The sequence below is a fragment of the Muntiacus reevesi genome, chromosome 5 (genome assembly GCF_963930625.1).
Source record: "Muntiacus reevesi chromosome 5, mMunRee1.1, whole genome shotgun sequence".
Taxonomy (NCBI): Eukaryota; Metazoa; Chordata; class Mammalia; order Artiodactyla; family Cervidae; genus Muntiacus; species Muntiacus reevesi.
Window position 1 is genome coordinate 5,679,772 of NC_089253.1, and position 21,975 is coordinate 5,701,746.

General features: G+C 40.9%; 2 protein-coding genes, 2 non-coding genes and 1 pseudogene across 4 annotated transcripts; 2 read left to right on the forward strand and 3 right to left on the reverse strand.

The window, feature by feature from the left end:
* Nucleotides 1-472: 472 nt before the first annotated feature.
* LOC136168731 (upstream-binding factor 1-like protein 1) lies at nt 473-1,702 on the forward strand. Its single transcript, XM_065936425.1, has one exon. The coding sequence runs from the start codon at nt 473-475 to the stop codon at nt 1,700-1,702; it is 1,230 nt and encodes a 409-aa protein (XP_065792497.1).
* Nucleotides 1,703-1,749: 47 nt separating this feature from the next.
* On the forward strand, nt 1,750-3,717 carry LOC136168732 (MAU2 chromatid cohesion factor homolog pseudogene; annotated as a pseudogene).
* Nucleotides 3,718-6,531: 2,814 nt separating this feature from the next.
* Nucleotides 6,532-15,890, reverse strand: LOC136168733 (tripartite motif-containing protein 43-like). The gene is given in 8 exon segments (XM_065936426.1): nt 6,532-7,031; nt 8,069-8,184; nt 8,937-8,959; nt 9,642-9,872; nt 11,119-11,214; nt 12,082-12,496; nt 12,579-12,636; nt 15,824-15,890. Coding segments are annotated over 8 exon segments (1,506 nt in total).
* A 4,931-nt stretch (nt 15,891-20,821) lies between these two features.
* LOC136170119 (small Cajal body-specific RNA 18) lies at nt 20,822-20,904 on the reverse strand. The gene has a single exon (XR_010663563.1). It is a non-coding gene; the product is annotated as a small Cajal body-specific RNA 18 (non-coding RNA).
* A 74-nt stretch (nt 20,905-20,978) lies between these two features.
* On the reverse strand, nt 20,979-21,118 carry LOC136170143 (small Cajal body-specific RNA 17). Its single transcript, XR_010663584.1, has one exon. It is a non-coding gene; the product is annotated as a small Cajal body-specific RNA 17 (non-coding RNA).
* Nucleotides 21,119-21,975: the final 857 nt, after the last annotated feature.

The window sequence follows — 21,975 nt, forward strand, 5'->3', positions numbered from 1 at the left end:
GGTATTTTAAAGTTCTTTCCTTTTCAGGAATTTTAATTTTTTAAATTTTGTTTCATTTTCACTTATTATTTGCCCCCTGAGGGGGCAACCGGTCTTTTGTTTTGTTCATTTGTATGTAAAACAACCTGTGGTAAGACTGATTGGAAAGCATGTTGGGAAGGCGCCTGAGGATTTTTAATTATGCAAAAGAAGCTTCATAAGGTTCAGTAAGAGTCTCAACTCAGAGGTTGGGCCAGTTTTCATTTACATTCTTCAGGGTAAATGAAATGATAGGACATATCTCAAGCAGGGTATGCTTCTCTCATGTATCACATAGGAGAACTTTCCTTTTCTTTCTCCACAGAAAGATAGAATTGCACACTGCAAGACTTCAGAAATAACTCACCTGCTGAATCTTGGGAGTGACGAAGCTGAAAATTCTGCTGAGGTGTCTGAACTGCTGGGACCATTTAAGTGTCCCAAAGGCCTAGAAATGACAATGTCTAAAAGTCAAGATGAATGGTCCAAGGAAGACATTGTGCAGTTATTGGAATGTATGGAGAAAAACATTCCATCCAATGACAGGCACACATTCAAAACAACTCAGTCAGTGATGGACTGGGGTAAAGTAGCTTTTAAAGATTTTTCTGGGGAAATGTGCAAACTCAAATGGTTAGAGGTTTCCTATAACTTGAGAAAGTTTCGCACTTTGAAAGAATTAGTCCTGGAAGCTAAGGAAAATGTTAACAATTCCAAAAGCAGAAAACACAAGAAACATCCTGATCTACCCAAGAAGCCCCTGACAGCTTACCTCCGCTTTTTTAAAGAGATGAGACCTCAGTACCTCCAAAAACACCCCAAGATGAGCAACCGGGAGCTGACAAAGGTTCTGTCTGAGGAATACAGGAAGCTGCCAGAACAGCTCAAGCTGAAATACAGTCAAGATTTCCAGAAAGAGAAACAGGAGTTTCAGGAGAAAATGGCTCTGTTCAGAGAACAGCACCCTGATCTAGTCCAGAACTCCAAGAAACCTGACTTCCCCAAAGGAAGCCAAAACAAAGTGCCAAAGAAGTTTCAGGAAAATCTGCAAAAAGTAAAGTCTCCTTCAGAAAACAAATTATCCATGGAAAGGAAATTTCACGGAGAGCCCAAGAAGCCCCCGATGAATGGCTATCACAAGTTCCACCAGGATCTCTGGTCGAGCAGGGAGCTGAAAGTGAGTCCCCCGAGGGAGCGCATGGTGGAGATCAGTAGACGCTGGCAGCGCGTCCCCCAGGACCAGAAGGAGCTTTATAAGAAGCAGGCGGAGGAACTGCAGACACAGTACAAGCTGGACCTTGATCTCTGGCTCAGGACTCTGTCTCCTGAAGAATACGCTGCCTACAGAGAGGCGACCTGTGCTAAGCGTAAGAACATGAGCATGATGGGGGACCCAAACCCGAAGATTAGAAGGATGGATCTGCAGTCCCCATCATCAGGGACTCCTCAAGGAAGGCTTAGAGAGGACCTGGGGCTTCAGGCTGCAGAGTTAGCATCATCAGACATGATTGGAGAACATTCTCCTGCCTCAGGGAGATCAGAAGAAAATGAGGAAGATGCAGAGGAGGATGCCACTAACTCCTCAGACCAGTGCAGAGAAGATGAAGACTGTGAGTTTGAAAGCAGTGGGGATGAAGATGAAGATTGTGATGGTGAGAACACTGTCTCTAACTCACCTTCCTAAGGGGACTCCTCTGACTCTGACTCCAAAATTAATTTTTTATCCCTTAAATGGTGGAACAAAGGACTTTCCAGTAAAACGCTAGGAAATCTATGTCAAAGGGAGTGTGGAGTCTCCTCTTTGCCTGTTTCCTTCCCTCTTTTCCTTCCTTCCTTCTTTCTCTTTCCTTTCCCTTTCTCCTCCATCTAAAGGAGGATAGGTTGGGAAGAAGAGAACTTGAGAGGTATTCACTGCATCAAGTCATATACACGAGAGGAGTGGACACTGCTGGGAGAATAACTGTAAATATGAACTAGCGTTGCTCCAACCTCCAATACCACCCATCCCTGCTCCTGTGAACCAGGATATATTTGAAAATATGTTTAAGGTTAATGCCCTCTCATTATTCTTTCTGTTTTCCCCCCTAAAAGTTCCTGGCTTCTTTCATTTTTTGTTTTCATGAAAACTTGCATTTACTAAGTAGTTGTATCTTTTATATATATAAAAATAGGTTTGAGTGTTAATTTTGTTGCTAGAAATCTTAGAGGTTTATTTTACTGTTCATAACTGTGTTTCTCAGTAAACAATTATAATACCAGAAATAATGATAATATTTACACTTGTTTTACCTGAAATTTATTTCACACTATGTCTTGCCATATGTCTAAAGTGATGTTTATAGTGAAGCTATGTTATTGTCCTGATTGTGACTTTAAAGCTGATGCTCCAAAGCATTAAGGCAGGGTTTCCACTGATGATGCCTGGAGGCTGAGTAGTGGTACCTGGAGTCTTGGACTTCAAGGAGCACTTCAGCCCTGTGCATGCACTGCTTGAAGGCCATGTTCTCCTTCAAGCCATTGAACCCACTGAAGCCCAAACGCACCTGCAACTTGGCTCCCTGCTGTGCCTTCACACTGAGAACGGAGAACAGGTAGGTAGCCACCTGGAGAGGGCAGGCTGACATCGCAGCAAAACCTGCTGTTTCAAAGATGCTAAATCTGAAGCAGCAAGGCTTTTGTCTGAATTATGCTGTCAAGAGACTTCCATTGACTCAGGAAAGTCGCTGCTGTGAGAAGCAATCTAGATCTCACAGCCGACACTGTCCTGGCACTGAAGCTTGGTCTTCCAGGTTACACGACTGCACACACTTGAGAAAGACCCCATGTCAGCCTGCTACCTCTTGCGTGTGGGGCCGCGAACGCCCGGGTGGTGGGATCTGAGTACACACGGGTGCTGTTGCTGCTCAGCAAGGGATGTGGCTGCTGTTGCAGGAAGTCCACCCACTGTTGACCCTCGGTGGACAGGTAGTAGAGCACCCACAAGGGAACCCCACTCAGAAAGGCTCTGTGTATCTTCTTCCTGGTGCTCCAGGTAGGTGCTCCTGATGCCAGGCAGATAAGAGTAAGAAGCAGCAACAGCAGTGCATCTAGACTGTCACCACACTGTGCTCGAAGAGATCCTGCTTATCCTGCAGATCCAGCAAACCCGCCGACCTCTTCCACCCGTTTCCCAAGGAGCATGTATGCGCACTTGTCAACGTGGAGACTGTGACGCACTCCATGCAAGCCAGCTACCGAGAGAAGGCGCAGAAGCACACAGACTTGTCCTCTTGCGGCTGGAGAAGCTTAAGATGCTCGATTGCAGCCTGTCCTGTCCTCCTTCCAAATAATCCTGTGTGAGTACCCCAGCACGTGCAGGCTGGGCAGAGGGTACGGGCCGCTGGGCTGCAGGAGCTCTCCCAGGTCTGTTGGCTGCGCCGGCAATGCGACCCCCGCCTTCCCACCCTCCTAGCCACACAGCTCAGCTGCGTACCCTGCCGGGCCTGGCCTGTGTCTCTGCCAACAGCATGGACAGCGCTGAAGCCCAGTTCACCACAGCTTTGAGGCTCACCAGTGCCTGGGAGCTGTGGGCCTTCATCATCACCAACCTGGTGAGCGGGTATATAAAGGAGGGAAACAGACACCCAGAGGGAACTGAACAGTTCCCTGGAGAGGGTCAGTCCCGACCACAGCCTGGCTGCCAGCTCCTGCTACCTCTGAGTGTGTGGCTTTTCTACCTGTGTGTGCTCTTCTCCTTCCTCCAGAGCCGATACAAGGAGGTCAGACACGCTCTCCATTATGTTTATCTTTGTTTAAGCCTTTCTTTGCTTCTAGGGCATTTTGTATGTAGAGCAGATTAAATAAGAACCTTAACAGTTAACATCTGTCTTGATATGAAAGTGCTTGTGGTGACCATTCTGTTATCTGCATATATGTAAAGTTAGGGATAAGCTCTCAAGTGTACAGTTAGAAGTTCAGTCTGCGCCTGGGTGCTCAGACACTCGTGTCCAACTCTTTGTGATCCTGTGGACTGTAGCCCGTGAGGATCCTCTGGAATTTTTCAGGAAGAATACTGGAGTGGGTTGCTTTTTCCTCCTCCAGGTGACCTTCCAGATCCAGGGATCGAACCCATGTCTCCTGCATTGGCAAGTAAATTCTTTACCACTGAGGCAGCTGGGAAGCCCCCCTCCCCCGCCCCCACCAAAATTCAGTACTTGATATTTAATATTCCACTCTAGCTTCACGGAGGCCAACCCAAGTGTACATGCATTCGTGCATTTGTGTGAACTTTGAGCCTTTTCTTCACCTTTCAGTTATGTAAAGCTATCGTAAATACCATCCGATGAGTCCCAGTTCAGTGCCTCACAGTTTTTTAATCATAAGAATTTAAAACAGACAGCAAGCAAGCCCTCAGGGAGACATTACAGCTAGTCTCATACAGCTAATGTGAAGTGAAAGTCGCTCAGTCATGTCTGACTCCTTGTGACCCCGTGGACTGCAGCACGCCAGGCTTCCCTGTCCTTCACTATCTCCTGGAGTTTGCTCAAATTCATGTCCATTGAGTCACGTTTGGCAAGTTGTCTTTTAATGGGTTTGTAATGTCTTATGTTTTTAGCAGACTGTATCTGCAGCTGGTGCTTTTTATTAGGGAAAAAATTGTAAATACAAAATATTGTTTAAAAGACATAACCATAGAACACAACTTCTCACTTGTGGATTTTTTTCTGTGTGTTCCAAGTAAGATAACTTGAAGCAACCATTGAAAAAATAAAATGAAGTACTTCTCCCCCCCAGCTCCGATTCTTGTAGGTGCTTTTGGTGTTGTGGTAAATAGAAAAACACACTTTCATTCTCATGGCTATGAGGTAATATCTGTACTTAAATGAATTCTAAATGGTTGAAATGTTGAATGTATTTGGAAAACAATGCTGCAAATTATATAATTTGCTTCTCTGCTCAGTATGAAATTTATAAAATTAGCACCTAAGACATGATTCTTTTTATTTCAAATAGCAGGTAATATGGGAGACTCTAGCTACTAAGATGTAATAAGATTTATTGAAGAAGAAAAGTTAAAATTTTACATAACCTCCTTCTCCTTCTGTCTCTGTAACTCCGCTTGCCCCTTGCAAAGTCTAGATCACGTAGGTCACATAGTCTTAGAAAGTGGGGACACGCAATACTAGGAATTAGAGTTTATCTTACTCACCCTTGTCCTGATCTTTGCAGTCATCCAACCCCTGCAACCCTGCTTAATCATGCCTGTCCAGGTCAGACACCCCCCTCCCCATGTTGACCATTATTCCTGTGCGTGAAACCCCTAGTTTAGACCAGCCTATTAACAGCTAGTGTTGCCCACTACAGTCTGTCTATAAAAACTCTGTAATCCCTTTGCTTGGGGCTCAGAGCTTGGAGTGTTAACTCCTCTGGGTCCGCCAGAGTAATAAACCTGATTCTCCAACTCTCCCAGTGTGGTGCTTGGTTTCTTGAGTGCTGGTTTCGGCAGCATTTCAACATGAGCTAGAGAGTAAGTTTAAGTAACCAGTATTGAAAAACTTATCAATATATATTTAGAAAGTATCTTTAGTGCTAGAAATACAATGGTGAACATGTAATTCAGTGTGGGGCAAAAATATTTAAATAAAAGAAAAAGTGCTCTATTGTATGATTGGAAAATGGGAACAGACAATGCTCCCATCCCATCCTTCATGCCCAGGTGATAAACCTAAATTAAAATAATATAAAAGTGTAACATACTACCAGTATGATTGCAATGCCCACAGTCACCCCAACACTTATAATATCTACACTTAACAGAGCCTCCAACATACAAATACACTTAAGCTCAATGTGTGCAATCTGATTAGTTTTTGACATCCACTTTTAAATCCTGAATGCTTAAACTTTTAGACTCTCGTCCCTAACTTTTACTGCAAAACTCCTTTCCAATCAGGAGTATTTATTAATTTCTTCAGGCAAAGATTTCTCCAGTGCCCCTCATGAAGCACTTTCTTTTTATTATTGTACAAAAAAAGGAGGACCTGCTAATTCTGGATTCTCTGAAAGAAATGCTTATCCCAGTCTCCAGGGTCAGTGGAGATTTCCCTGCAAATCGGTTTTCTCCCTGAGGGTGAATAGATGTGTAGGACAGAGTAGTTTGTGAGGAAGGAGAAGAAGGTTGGAGGCTGACCTGGATCTGGTTAGGGATCAGGTCTGTCCATGTTATTTAAGCCCTGGGGGGCAGGAAATGGGAAACACAAGGTCATATTTTGTTGAGTCCAGCAAGCTCACAACACAGGTGAATATATTTCATATATTCCAGACAAATGGCTATAAAGGAAAATTTCACTGTCAAGATGATAGTAGAAACCAACAAAAGTTTGCAGTTGACACCTGCTTTATAACACAGCAGTAAAAAGGAGGATCCATTCAGTAGAAAGAGCCTAAAGACAATGAAGGATTTTGCAGCAGTGGACAAGGGCTCCCTCAGAACAGGAGTCCTGAGCATCCCATCTGGGCTGTGACTCAGCCTCCTCACCTGTGGCCAGTGCAGATGAAGGGCCTGACAGGGAAAGTGCACACGCCATCATCGTACCTCCAAAGGAGGCAGCGCTTGGCAACATCCACAAAACTAATACTCCCACTGTCACAATCAAGGAACACCCCAACCCTGCCCAGAGGTCTCTCTATGTACAGAGGCGTGGTCGGGGCGGTGGTCCAGAGTTGGAAATGGTCATCCTGCTTCACACACAGAAGGAGAAAGTTGTCCCTGTTGGACTCGTCCACTATGCCGTCGTCCTTCCTTATCCAGAAATCCTTACAGACGCCTACAGCCCAGTCCCAAGAGCTGTCCACGAGCATCTACCAGTACTGTTTGCCAGAGGTGAAACTCTGGGCTCCCCATGCAGCGAAATACTTCGATGTTTCACCATCCAAAGATGCATGGAGGCTGGCATGTTCATAAGTCAGACGTCTTGCATCATCGAGCAGCCTGATGTGCTGACTGCTTACTTCATTATTGAATGAAAAGTTGACTGTGGAGAGATGAGAGAAAATGCCAGTCAAAATGAATATTAAAATAAAATGATCTATGAGAGAAGAGGGTTTATCTAGAGTCTCACTGGGTGAAAAGTCTTAAGGTTATTAGAAATGTAGTTTTAACTGGAAAACATTGAATTCAAACGTTGCCAGGATATCTGCCAAGGAAATAGATTATTAGTTACCATGGAAAAAACTGCCTAAAAACTCAGAGATTGTAAACAATAGGGAGGTCATGTCTACTTCTGGCTGGGTACTCTTTATTACATCTAAAAGACTGGACAACAGGCATTGTTCATCTCCAAGACCATGACAGTATATCTTACCTCCACCTCCATTACTCCTGCTCAAGGGAAAAAAAAATACATTGTAGAATAGAGAATTGGTGATCATTCTTCCATTTCAGTTAAATTAGCAAATGGACATTGAGGAAACAAAACCTAAGGATGGTTTCTTATAAGTGATTTCCTTATAGGCTTTTTTCTGCTTTTGATCTGCGGTTCCAGCCTAAGGTCTAATCTTCCACTTCCTGACAAGTCACCCTTCAGGATGAGGTTTATCATGGAGCTCTGTGGGGCCCATCCACCAACCATTTGCTTCCCTGTGGTTTCCATAATTTTGAGGCTTATATGTTTTCCCAGATTATATCAATGGGAAAACATCATACATTCAATTGCTAAGAAACTTTCTCTATGTAACTGCACTTAAATTCTGAATCTGGAATATCCTGGATTAATAACCAGTTTTCAGTGAACAACTGACATGGTACATGATGATATTTCTAGGGACCCAGGAGCCATTTTTGGAGTATGTCTTTTTCATTATACAGATTATTCAAATTTACAAGTAATCAATGAGGCATGAATCCATCAGCCCCTGCACCAGCCTGTGTGTATCCTGTAGAGGATTTTCGTGACTCTGTGACCGCACACGTCTGTACCTGCCTATTTGCATGCTGTTCTGCACAAGCTGAGAGACGAAGAGGGAAAGACTGCAGAAAGCAACACTGAGGGACCCTGCAGGGAAGACGCACCGGTGGGGTGACACTCACCCCGGAAGTGGTGGAGCCAGCCCATCAGCCCGGCCATGGGTCGCGCAGGGAGTTCTGGGAGCAGACACTGAGGCACGTGCAGCTGTGCTGACTCACTCCTGCAAGAGGAAGATGCGGCTCATCCTTCTGCTGCCCAGGGCTGCTTAAACACAGCCTTTATGATAAGACAGCATCCTTCAGGTCAACATTCTTCATCTAAATCCTATGGGATAAGATCAGGCTCTTCTTGGGACATTTTTTTTTTTTTTTTCTCATTTTTCTCATGGTCAGTTTAACCCCCTTTCCCCGGAGGTTCTTACTTTTCTCACCTAATGCCTGGAAATACTAGTCCTTGAGCTTCAACATGTTTATGATCTTGAAATTTTAAATCAGTAAAAACTGGCCTTTTGGAAAAGTCCGCATTGGGCATGGCAACACTTACCTCCCTCAGCCACAGGAGCAAAATATGTTATTAATTACTTCCATTCAAGTGTAACAGGAAATTATATTCAACAAAACAGACACGGATATGTGTGTGTTAAGTTTCATCCAATTCTGTGTGACCCTATGGACTGTAGCCTGCCAGGCTTCTCTGTCCATGGGATTCTCCAGGCAAGAATACTGGAGTGGGTTGCCATGCCCTCTTCCAGGGGGTCTTCCCAACTCAGGGATCGAGCCTGCATCTCTTATGTCTCCTGCATTGACAGGCGGGTTCTTTACCACTAGCACCACCTGGGAAGCCCCATAGATACATATACACACAAGTAATGTAGTATTGTCTGACACGCTACATGCTCCCTTTGCTAAATGCAGCTTGATCTCTTACACAGCCTTCACAGTGCCATCATCAGCATCACAAGATCAGACTTACCATTTCAGTTTGTTTTCCAATTCCTGTCAAAAATAAAATAAGGAAACATAAGACAAGACCTCTTCATAAATAGCCAACCAATATTTGTGTCGGGAAAACTTCAGAAAAGTTCTTATCACCACCATGAGGAAACAGTCGGGAAACCCATTGTCTTTTTTCTCCCCAAAGGAAATTGGCACAGCTTGTTGAGAGAATCCAAATTCTCGATAAATTAAGAAATTCAGAGGGAGAAGAAGAGAGAGAAAGTACAAGGGTAGTGATTGGACAACCCTCAGCTCTCTGTAAATTGATGTTTCCTAGGGCTTGTCCTAAAAGCTTAATATGCCCCAAACTAAAGGTAACTCAAACCTGGGATATTCCAACAGGAGGTGAAAATTTATGAATGTATCTAAAATTTCTCACATTGCCCAATTGGAGATCAAAACAGTGAATGGCAGTACAAAAGTTGTTCCTTTCTGGTTTTTACAGAATCAATTTACAAAAGATTTTGAGAAGGGAATATCCCCTGAGGAGTCTCCATCATCACAATTCTGCAAAGCTTGCTCAATCATGATTTGCATGAGTTGCACTTTCTCTATAATATTTCCCACTAGGAGAGACTCCAACCTTAGGATGCAAGAGATGAAAGAATAGACCCCTGGTACCACCTAATGGGCATCGAAGGTGTGAGCTTCAGATAATACATTTTCAGTCCTCGGTCCTTACCTGGAGCAGCTCCACATTTGGTTTATAGGACATTTTCTTGAATTCTGTGTATATTATTTTGAGATCTGTCTTCTTTCCACTCAGTTCCTTTTGTCTCTTTCTGATTTGCTTATAAATCTTTTGGCCTTCTTTTGTAATAAACCCTTTGTAGTAATTTTCTCCCTCCTGAAGAATTGGAGTTAACATCTGATAAGTTTTCCTAATCATGTCTCCATGTCCATTCACGTAAAACTGTTGGGATAGGGGTTTCAACAGCATTTAGTTTGCTCTGACTCATTCTGTCTCCCAAGAAGCTACATCCATCTTAAAGTCGTATCTTTCCTCTTCTCAGAAATCTTCTTTCCTTCACTTATTTTCCATGATTTTTGACTAGGTCAAGAGTCAAACCCACCCTTTTCTCAAATAACTTCCACCCATTTCACACAGTTGTTTCTGAAACATCTGAAGAAAATCTTTTCAGGGGTCATTTCTTTCATATGCCTCCTAACAAATCTGAAAGACCTGTGCAAGCAATTGAAATTTATGGGTAATTCATGCATCATGTGCAGTATCCTGATTTCAATGTTAAGAAGTAAACTGATGTCTCATCTCAAACCTCCCAAACTCCCTAGCCTGACTTCTCTCTGAGCAGCTATGTTCCATTTTACCCTTGGGGTTGGTATCCTAAGGAAAGAACTTCAGATTTTCATCTACTGCCCTCAAACAGATGCTCATCCTCCCAGTCCTTTCTTTCTGCCCTCCTTTTCTCTACAAATAGGTTCTGTAAGGTCACAGGCTCCTACCACATTGTTGAGGAGGTCATTCATCCTCATTTCATTGCATATTCCTTCCCAGTATTGATGAATTCGCTCTCTCACTCTTTATCTGTTTCTCTTTATTCCTTTCCCTCCTGAGGTTTTTCTTTAACATGTCACATTTTCTGCTTCCTCGCTAGATAGTGAGCTGTCACTCTTCACCATGATAGTCACACCCCTTACATTGCAGTTCAATTTCCTTTGTATCCACCCGAGCTCATGTACTAATCAGATTGAAAATACCTGTGTTTCTCCATAATATTTCCTTTACTTTCTAGAATGCATGACTTACACAGAAATCTGTGCCTGAAATAACCCAGGAATTTTTAAATGCCCCCTTGATCTTCAGAATGAGAACTGATCTTAAACCTGAGAAGCTTCCCTGAGATCCTGAGTCCCTGGTGTGGAGTCATCCACGTCCCATCCTGTGTCTCCATCTTAGCACTTGTGCCACAAGCTTCTATTGGATCTTTTGCTATAGTTCCTGATCCATTAGATTCCAAAAAGCCCAAGAGACTTGGGAATGTAGGTTGAAATGGTACATGGAATATTATTCTAAATAGTGTTCCACCCATTCTCTGAATTTTTTAGCACATGATTATTTCACCTCAATCTATTAAGGGACAAATTTCTAGCATGTATGCCTCGAACTTTTTCAAAGAGAAATGCATTCTCCTATTTACCATCCAAGCATCAGCTTGTTCATCATATTTTTTGAGGTTTCTTTCAACATCTTGTATCTTTTCCCATAAAGATCTCATTTGGTTTGCCAACTTCTCCTGTAAAAGAATTAAATTTTAGTGCCAGAAAAGAAAGAGGTTTCAGACTTCGAATGAGGGAGTGTACTAGGGAATGTCAGATACAGAAACTGAAGGAAGACTAGCAAGGCCATGACAGATCACCACATTTCCCTGTTCTTCCTCACTAATGTTCAATTTCAGGAGATTCTGCACCACAGAACCACACCCAGGGAATCATCCATTTAGGGAAAGGAACAAGGTTTTGTTGAAGATAGCTAATTTTCAGATATTGTGGCATCTTGTATCAGAGTGTGATTCTAGTGATGCTTGTCCCCTGTTAAATCCAACATCCTGTATCTCCCTTCTTTGTCCAGGGTTAGGGAACTGATTCAATGGAAAAGACTTTTTACGTTTGTAGATCTTAGAGTCAAAGACTTTTTCTCAAAATGAAGGCTTTACAGAGCCTTGAGCATAATAATGCATCATCCAAATAACCATGGGGCTTCCCGGTGGCTCAGCAGTAAAGAATCCACATGCCAATGCAGGAGATGTGGGCTCAGGCCCTGCGTCAGGGAGATCCCCTGGAGAAGGAAATGGCAACCCACTCCAGTATTCTTGCCTGGGAAATGCCGTGGACTGAGGAGCCTTGTGGGCTACAGTCCACGAGGTCACAAAGAGTCAGATATGACTTTACAACCAATTGACTTCATAACCAAGCCAGTGGATACAAGTTCCATAAAGGCAGGTGAACTATGGCATTGTCTTCACAACTTTATCACTGCTAACTAGATTTGTGCTGGCACTCAGTAAAGACAAGGTTTAATCATCATCATGATCATAATATCCTTTCAGTCTCTTAGGTGTACCATCCCCAAGCTTCCTACATGTCTCAGAGGCATCACTCACCCAGGATTCCTCAGCAGCCTCTTCAGCGGGACAATGTCTGTGAGTCTTGTGCTCCTGACCTTGAGAGCAGACCAAACAGAGCAAGCTCCTGTCAGCTTCACAGAAGATCGCCTTTGTCTGCTTGTGGGTCCCACACAGGTGTTCCTCACGTTTCAGGAATTGCCTGAGATTGGCTTTTCTGACAGCGGACACCAGATTCTTCAGAAGAAAATTGGTTTTGAGGTTTGTCTGTTCTGATTGTGGTCTGCACACCAGACAACTGGCAGGGGCTTCGGCTTGTTCCCAGAAAAGACAAAGACAGGACCTACAGAAGCTGTGCCCACAGCGTATGGTGACTGGGTCTAGAAGGAAATTCAGGCAGACGAGGCAGGTGAGCTCCCTCTGGAAGGCTTCTGGGATTTCTGAGTCCACTTTCCTGAGGAAAGAATATCAGGAGTTTATTCCTCTTTCCCCAAGACATAAAGGAACAAACAAATGAGACGTGGGGGATGACTCACCTGTGGAACTGCACTGGGAACAGAAGAGACTGGAGTTTGCTTTGACACAAATGGAAAACTGAGACACAGAGAGAGCTCTCAAGAGCTGCAGGAAATTTTCTCGACTGCCAGACAAACACTGTCCACTTCCTGCCCTGTTTCCTCTACCTAGAGGAGAACCTCAATTTTGTTGAGGTCTTACTTTCGTCTAAGTAGCATTGAGCCTCAGGAGTTTGACCTAATTTATAGCTCTTTGTTGCGGGTCTTGACTGCCCTAAACAATCAATCACAGTACTCAGTGCCAGTCCTTGATTTACCACGAGGCACTTGACTAAGCTCGTATTTTATTATCTCCTGTGATTGTCAGTGTTCCTCCTGATTGGATGTCCTTTGTTTTATTTCAGTCTAAATTCACATCCACAGTCACTTTTTCCTCTCCAAAACACCTTCTGAATACATTCAGAATTAATGAAGATGAAACTAAATTTTGTCAAATAGGATCCTATGTAACAGAAACTACTGACATAAACTAATTAGGCGGATTCTTTACCTCTGAGCCACCAGGGAAGCCCTTCATGAATTGTAACATATACTGATTGGTTGCCTTTGCCTTCCTGTTTAATCTGTATCACACTCATTAATCAAACCAAAAATGAAACCATAGGGTTATATCTTCCAAGTCTTTAAAACTATTATCAGACACCCCTTTCATCTTGTGGTAAGATGTAGTTTGCATATAATGGAGATAATCAGAACCAAAAAACAAATCATACTCTTTAAAATTTCCTAAAATATCAGATCCTTGTGATTGTACTAGTTAAGTACAGAAATTCCTCAGATATCTCAAGTGTCACTTTTCTGCCTGCGAAACTATTTCCTAGTTTCTTTAAAATTTCAGCCATAAAAACTCACATTTCTGAAGAGAAAACATTTACTTCACTTTAAAGTAATATTTTTCTCAAAGTATTACATTCTTTACCTGGTTCAATAGAATACAATAGTGGACAGTATTATCTCTCCTGTGTATACAGGCACACTCCATGTTTAAAGTAGACCATTGTAGGTATTACACATGGAGATAAATAGCTCTGAAAATTATTTTTAGGATCTATACCACTTTCTGAGTCCTCGTAATGCATAGGAATAACTAAGAGATGAACAAAATTAGAGAACTAAAATTAGTCACCATTAATTCCAACATGTATGCCATTTAGACAATATAGAAATACAATAATTTTACTAAGTTGGCACACACAGTTACTTCAATGAAACAACCTCAGTTTTCTGTTAAAATTAGTAAATTGTGTTTTTGTTTGTTTGTTTGTTTTCTCCCCCTTTCTCAAATTCCCAGGAGCTGCTCTGTGATGAACTTTGTACTCACCTAAGGAGATGTAGAAACAGTTCGCCCTGGAGAATAATGTAAAGTTGACTTAGGGATCAAGAGTTCCAATGTGGTCGTGATAGCTTTCCGAAGTCTCAAGATCCAGGTGAGCTCCAAACACTCCCTCTCAAGTACTGGAGAAAACTTTGGCTCCTGGAGTCTCCTTATACTGAATCTCTGAGCCCCACCCATTTTTTCCAAATGACTGTATTTCATCAGTCTTCCAATGGGATTAGTACAGATGATGAGATTCCCTGAAACAAGATAAGATTGCTTTAACACCTTGGCTTATCTTCATAAACATGTCTCTGCAAACACCCTCTTATCAAAAGTCACTGTCTGTACTACAAACCCACCCTGAAATACATTGATATGTGACTTTCTGAATGTTAATCATTTTTATTTTTAACTTACCAAAAAAGTTGGAAAGATTATTTCATCACTTAGAGAGTTTAGCTAACATCTTGGAAATCTTGAAAATCTGTTTCTTGAGGTTAGTTTAAATATATTCTGTCATGGAGGAGGAGCTTTATTTTATCATTTGATTGATTTTTGGATTTTAAAGGAACACTGTAATGTAAGAACTCCTGTGGTCACCACTGCAGAATGGAAACACCTCTTGCCCCTCAAGCCCCCCCCCCCCCCCATGCCCTCCAGCAACAACAGCACAGGGGTTTCTGCCTGGTGCTCCCCACCCAGCTCATGCGGGACAGTAGAGAAAGGCTCCAGCTCAGACACCCCTTCAGGCCAATGACATTAGAAAGTTGCTTTGCAACAAAGCAAACACTAGTGACCACAGTGGGAAAATTAGGACAAAGACATACTTTGAAGAAATAACACATATCCTCACCTTTCTGCCCTGATATATTTCCCATTGGACAATCAGCTGGAGAATGCAGAACTTTTGGAAAGAGTGGGAATTAGGGCCCTGCTTTTAACTCTTTCAAGACACTTGTACTATTTCTATACATTTTAAGGAGTTGATGGCTTCCCAGGTGGCTCAGTGGTAAAGAATCCACCTGCAATGCAGGGGACACAGGAGACACAGATTTGGCCCCTGGGTCAGGAAGATCCACTGGAGAAGGAAATGGCAACCCACTCCAGTGTACTTACCGGGAGAATTCCATGGGCTGAGAAGTCTGGAGGGCTGCAGACCATAGTGTCACAAAGAGTTGGACACAACTGAAATGATGGAACATGCATGCAGGCATGGTGTTGATGCTCCTAAATGTTTATGAATGTGCATTTAAAAATGATCTTGAAGATTCATAGAGAATGAACTTATGGATGTCCCGGGGAAGAATGGGAGGAAGAGGCATAGTCAGGGAGTTTGGGATGAAGAGGTACACACTGCTGCATTTAAAATGAATGACCAACAAGGACCTACTATATATCACATGGAACCCTGTTCAATGATATGTGGCAGCCTGGATGGGAAGAGGGTTTGTGGGACAATGGATACACATGTATGAATGGCTGAGTCCCTTTGCTGTTCACTGGAATCTATCACGACATTGTTTGTTAATCAGCTATACTCCAATGCAAAATAAAAAGTTTTTTAAAATTGAAAATGATCTGAAATTGCAATAGCACAACCACTGTCTTATGGGGGCCCACAATTGTTATAAGCATCCCCCAGGTCATTATTTTTCAATTCTTAACCAATTTCCCTAGCACCGTTCTTTAGTAAGTGAAATATGGCAGTATAGATTAATATCTACAATAATATTTTGTGTTCCAAATTAGTCATAAAGAGTTTTTAGGAATGCTGACATAAAGGTGATTTTATATTATTTTTCTGTTTTTCTGTATTTACAAATTGCAGCAGTCACAAAAATCAGGGCACCAGACACAAATATAGTTTCTCTTTGGAAGACATGGGTACTCTGGATCTCCATAGTGGAAGAGTTTGATGATGGTGTTAGCCCTGAGTTCTCAGAAGTGGATGACATTAGGCCTGTAAGTACATGTTCAATGAAAAGTCTGCACCTGCTGTGGAGTGGGTAGGATTGAAGTTTAAGGGAGAGGGGATACATATATATGTATGTATATATATATATATATATATATATATGTGTGTGTGTGTGTGTGTGTGTGTGTATCCTCCAATTAAAAATATACTTTAAAAAAACTGGCTGCTCAGACAGCAGCTAGGAAGATAAATTAGTGTAAGCGCTCCAGTTTAGAATCAGGATAAGAGACTTATGTCTGCAAACTCCCTTCAGGATAGCCCTTGGGTTCGCTTAGTGCTTGTGTGAATAATCATAGACGGGTGACCCTGTGGGCATGTTTCAACTTGGCTTCTGCCCTCACTTCCCTTTTGTCATATAGCCCTGCCAAGTTGGCATGTCACAAAGTCATGGTGAGTTTATATGCCAAAGAATTTATCAAATATAAAAATACCTCCTTGTTCCATTTTAAGTTTACCATGAAGATCACACTGAGTCAGTGTACTAGGTGGATGGTCTGGAACTCAATAAATTGATCATATTTGATCATTTCTGAAAGCAAGAGAAAGAAGCTAAAATTTTGTCCACTAAGATTACTGTTTGTGAACTTGACTGATTGCAGCGGATTTCTATTTTTAACCTTATAACATTCAGTATGGTGAATTGTTTTTCAGTATTTTTTGCTGTCACATGGAGTCAACTGCTTTAGAATATTAACTAGTTAAAAAATATACAGGACATCATAGAGTAAGTGCAAACTATTGTTACTTATATAGTTTAATATGTAGCATATTTTGTTCAATGATATCCCACATTTCAGAAATTTTGATTGATTTTCTATTTACTGATTTAGTTATTGAAAATGCTATGTAGTACATTCTTTGGTCCATGTATCCTTATTTGTTATAATTTCTATTGGAAAGAATGCTAGAGATGATGTTTCTAGGTCAAAAGATTTATAGAATTCCTTGGAAAGCCTAAGAAGCCCCCGATGAGTGGATATCACAAGTTCCACCATGATTTGAACTATACACTAAACACCATTCCTTTTGTTTACTAACCTGATATAAATAAGTATACCACTTCATTCCTTCACCCCAGTCTGGTTCATTTATGCAAGTAAAGCACACTGCTTACAATGTAGATGAACCTTGAAAGCATTAAGTGAAAGTAACCAGATATAAAAAGTCATAAATTGTGTGATGTCAGGGAGTGTTTGACGGGGGGATTCCTATGTGCTGTCTCTCATGAGCCCTTTGTCCCTCTTCTGAGGTCATTGTGTGAGGCAGCCTTGGGTCTCCTTTAGTAAACATTCTCTTTACGATAAAACTGCTTAGTCTGTTCCCCTTTCTTGAGATATGGATTGTCTCCTGACCTTGTGACTAACGTTACCCCTTGTTCCCTTGGTAACAGTTGCTGTACATTTGGTGTTCTGATCACTATCATGCCCGAAAGAAGTTTCTTGTACCACAGCCTATATATACTCATAGAAAAATCATTAAAGCACCTTTGCTCCATCAGGGCTTAGGTCCCCGGGTCTTTTTTTGTCTCTCTCTTTCTCTCTTTTACTTTCTTATCGTTGACTCTGTACCACCAAGTTCCGGTCCATTAAAGGACCCCAACAAATGGCTCCAGGGAACAGGGACACTGGTATACGTGACATATCGGGCGGAGTGACTCAGGGACCTATTGAGGTCGGTAAGGACTAAGGCATGGGTCAAACGCCTGGCCAGCCCCGTTATTTTTCTACTTTACTTCACCATTTGTTTAAATTTCAGGGACTTCTGGTTTCACGCCAATGAATAGAGTCTTGCCTTCAAACAGTAGTTGAACATAATCCTTAGTTTCCTGATAAATGCAGTTTTGATTTAGAAATTTGGCTCCAGGTCAAAGAAAATGTTAAATGAGCAGCCAAACAAGGAAAAAAATATTCCAATTGATCTCTAGCCCCTATGGGCTCTTATTAAAACTGTAGTTCTGCCATTTCAAGGTACATTCTAGCCCTTCCAATATTCAGCAACAGACAGAACACTTATTACATAAATATAAATTAAATGATTAAACTTTACAAAAGGCCCAGTTAAAACAATACAAAATATCTCAAAATTTTCTTACTAGCCCTGCCCTGGCTGCTCCAAATGCTTCTCCTCTGCCAACAGTCGCAACTCCAAAAGTCTCTCCTTTGTTGGAACCTAATGAAAAGTTATGCTAATTTTTAAGCTAGATTAGAAGCTGCTATTTCCCACACTGTAATCGGAGAAGAAACCAAAAAACAGCTAGAGAAATTACTTGCTTATGAGAATGCAAATCAGAAATGTCAAAGATCTATAGCTGTAATTTGTGAGACTAGGACTATTATTGATTATTTGAAGGCTTGTCACAATCTAGGATCAAAAACTTAAAAGATGCAAATACTAGCTGAAACAATGGCTACTATCTTTTAAAAAAGGAAATGAAGGATGCTTTACATGTGGAGATAAAAACCGTTTAAAAAGGGACTGCCCTAAGAAGGCTAATAAAAAACCTCCAAAAATTTCCCCTTGCTGCCACAGAGGAATGCACTGGGCCAAAGACAGTAAATTTAAATTTGATATTGAGGGAAAACCTATTCCAAGAAACTCCAAACAGGGGACCTCAGGTCCCCTACAACAACAACCAGGGGCAAATTCTATCTTTTCCCTCAAACCCTCAATGTCCAGCAGTGCTGCCATTAATATACCAGCCCTAAATGATTTTTTCCTTTACCCTTAAGCAGTCCCTTCTAGAGTACCTACTGAACTTTTTGGACCTCTGCCCCCACAAACCTTCAGTCTTTTACTTGACTGATCTAATTTGGCTTCTAAAAGAATTACTGTTCACCCTGGAATAATTGATTCAAATTATAAAGGAGAAATTCAAATTATGATGTCAGCTCAGATTCTATGGCAATTCAAAAGGGGGGACAAAATTGCTCAATTACTTCTTTTGCTTTACATTAACTCCTCTAATAATGTACGGACAGGCAGATTTGGCAATACAGATCAAAAACAATGCTTATGGACATCATTGGTATTTAAATATGTCCGACCAAATATAAATATCAAAATTAATGGTAAAAGATTTTCTGGTCTCCTCGGCACTGGATCTAATATTATTATTATTTCCAAACACTTGTGGCCCAAATCCTGACCTATACAAAATGTCTCTTGCCAAATTGCAGGAATTTCTCAAACCAAAGTACAAGAAATTTATCAAAATATTCAAATCTTCCTATATGATAGACCAAAAGGCCAACCTACAACATTAAGACCTTATGTGATAGATGCACCCCTTAATCTAATAGGAAGAGACTTACTTACGCAATGGCAAACTCAGATATACATTCCACATTTTTCCTAGGGGCCACTGCTCATTTAACAAACAAAACAATTGTTAAAATAACTGAAAAAAAATTATGAGCCTATTTGGACAAAGCAATGGCCCCTTACGAAAGAAAAATTACAAGCTACTAAAGAACTTATAAACACACAATTAAAATTGAAACACATTGAAGAATCTTGCTTTTTGGAACTCTCCTATTTTTGTTATAAAAAGGAAATATAACAAATGGTGTCTCTTAACAGAGTTTAGAAAAGTTAATTCTTTTATGAAACCTATGGGTGCATTGCAACCAGAGATCCCATCACCTATTACTATTCCTCAAAATTGGCACATTATTATTACTGATTCACAAGATTGATTTTTTAATATACCTTTATACCCTTTAGACCAGAAGAGATTCACTTTCTCTCTCCCTTATCCTAATCGTATCGGGCCTCATAAAAGATTTCAGTAGACTATGTTACCTCAAGGTATGCTTAAAAGTCCTGCTACTGCTGCTGCTAAGTCCCTTCAGTCGTGTCCTACTCTATGCGACCCCATAGATGTCAGCCCACCAGGTTCCCCCATCCCTGGGATTCTCCAGACAAGAGTACTGAAATAGGGTGCCATTGCCTTCTCCATAACAGTCCTAGTATTTGTCAAAATTTTGTAGCCAAGGCTTTACTTCCTATGTGACAGCAATTCCCTCATGCATATATCATTAATAATACACTATAGCTACAAAAAGGAGAAATGATATTTTTGACACTGAATGGCTATGATATTCTTTAGACTCTGGAGAAAATTGATTAAAATAAAATCTTTTTTTGAAATTGCAAAACCGGTTCTTCTTGCATGTGCAGTTAGGAAAAGGTTAACTTGTTAAAATATTTTTTTGGAGCTCCAGTTCTGCCTGGGAAACAAAAATAGGCCTAAGAAAAAACCTTAAGTTAACTCTTAGCATGTCCTTGGGATACACAGCCCACTCTATCTAGGACTCCAGCCATTAACAAATTGGTGGAACTCAAAATAAATAAATAAAACAAAAAGATATTTTAAATTTCAAATGAAGTATGCCTATGTATCTAAAATTATCTATGTCTCAATGTATGTTTTTGTTTTTGGATAATATAAAGTTAATAAGCTCTATTTAAATTCAATTTCACATGAACTGAAAAGTATTCAATATTAAATATAATGTTTATTTAAATATAATTATTTGTTAATCTAATTAAGACATGTCTTAAGTCATCAACATTATATAATACTTTTATTATGCCTTGGTTTAAGGTAAACTAAGTTTGTCAACAAAAAGGCAACTCTTTATATATATATATATATACAAATATATAAATGAGATGAAAACTTTTAGATAAGCTCTACTAGAAATAATTATGTTTTTATTAGAATAATCTATTATCTATAACCTAAAACAATCTCTAAGGATTGGAGTGACTTAGGTTTCTGGAGTTGTACTGAACTAAATAGTGGAAGTTTGTTGAATGGCTGGGTCATTTCCAAATGAAGTAGGATTTTGAAGCATTGGCTTACTCTTACAAGAGGTTTTTCTTTTTTTTCTTTCTTTTTTTTTTTCCCGGTCTCAGTCCGTTCTCAGAACATGCTCCATCACCTAGTTCCCAGAACTCAGATCGCGCAGTGGTCACGTCATCATCGACCAGGGCTGGCAGAGCGGCCGGGGCCACCCTAACCACACCCAAAACTTAGCCTAACTGCCTCCACCTAACCTCCCAGCCCCGGGTCCCTGGCCCCCTTTCGCCTGACACGTTTTCATAATCCTCTCAGGCTCCGGCCGGCAGCGCCGCCAGCCACGGGGCCGATCATGTAAGGAAAATACTGGGCCTCATCCGGAGGCTGCATCGTGGACCCGGGGGCGCCCTGTCCCCTACGCCACTCGCTACACCCACACCTGCAAACCTCCCGGCCCCGCTTCGCGCGCCCGGACCTCCCGGGCGAGTCCAGCCGCCCGGGCCGTCCCCTGGGCTGTTCTTACAAGAGGTTTTTCTTGCAGAAGAGCTGAAGAGATTTTGAACTGTTAATGAATATAAATAATATTTATATAGGAATGGATATATATATATAATATAATATGATTTGATAAATATATTCAACAGTCTATAAAATACTAACAAGACATTTCATAGTTTTTATAGAAAAGTAAAATATATGCTTTTAATAGAAAGATTTAAGAAATGGCAAATAAAATGATGAATACAAAAATATTTTTTTAATTGTTGAAACATTTATTATAGAATAAAGTAATATTCACATAAGCTTTACTAAACTAGTTTTTCATTGTCATTCTAGCTACAGCAAATGTTCTTTCTCCAAATTAAACCAAATTAGAAACAAAAGAAAAATTCTGGGAAAACAAATTTAACAGAATTAACTTTAGTCAGCAGATACATTCAGACAGCAAAAATATTGGAAAATGCAGTTAAAATACTTAGGCAGATCACAATGAAAACCACAAAGTATGATGTGTTTATTTGAAATAAACATTGCATTTGTTTATTGTGCTATCATATTTTGTTTTGGCCTTTTAACTTTTAAAGATATTTAGTGCTGGAATTTAAAAAGGCTTATGACAAATGAAAGAAAATTTTATGGCAAATAAATGTAACTCATTGTCCTGAACGTTCTTCCTCTTCCTTCTTACATGTCTCGATCAATACAAATTCTTCTTTTTTAGGGGCAACACCTCTCTAAGGTAAAACTATACAACATGTTA

Coding starts and splice junctions, on each gene's coding strand:
- LOC136168731 (XM_065936425.1), top strand. CDS start 473: ATGACAATGTCTAAAAGTCAAGATGAATGGTCCAAGGAAGACATTGTG.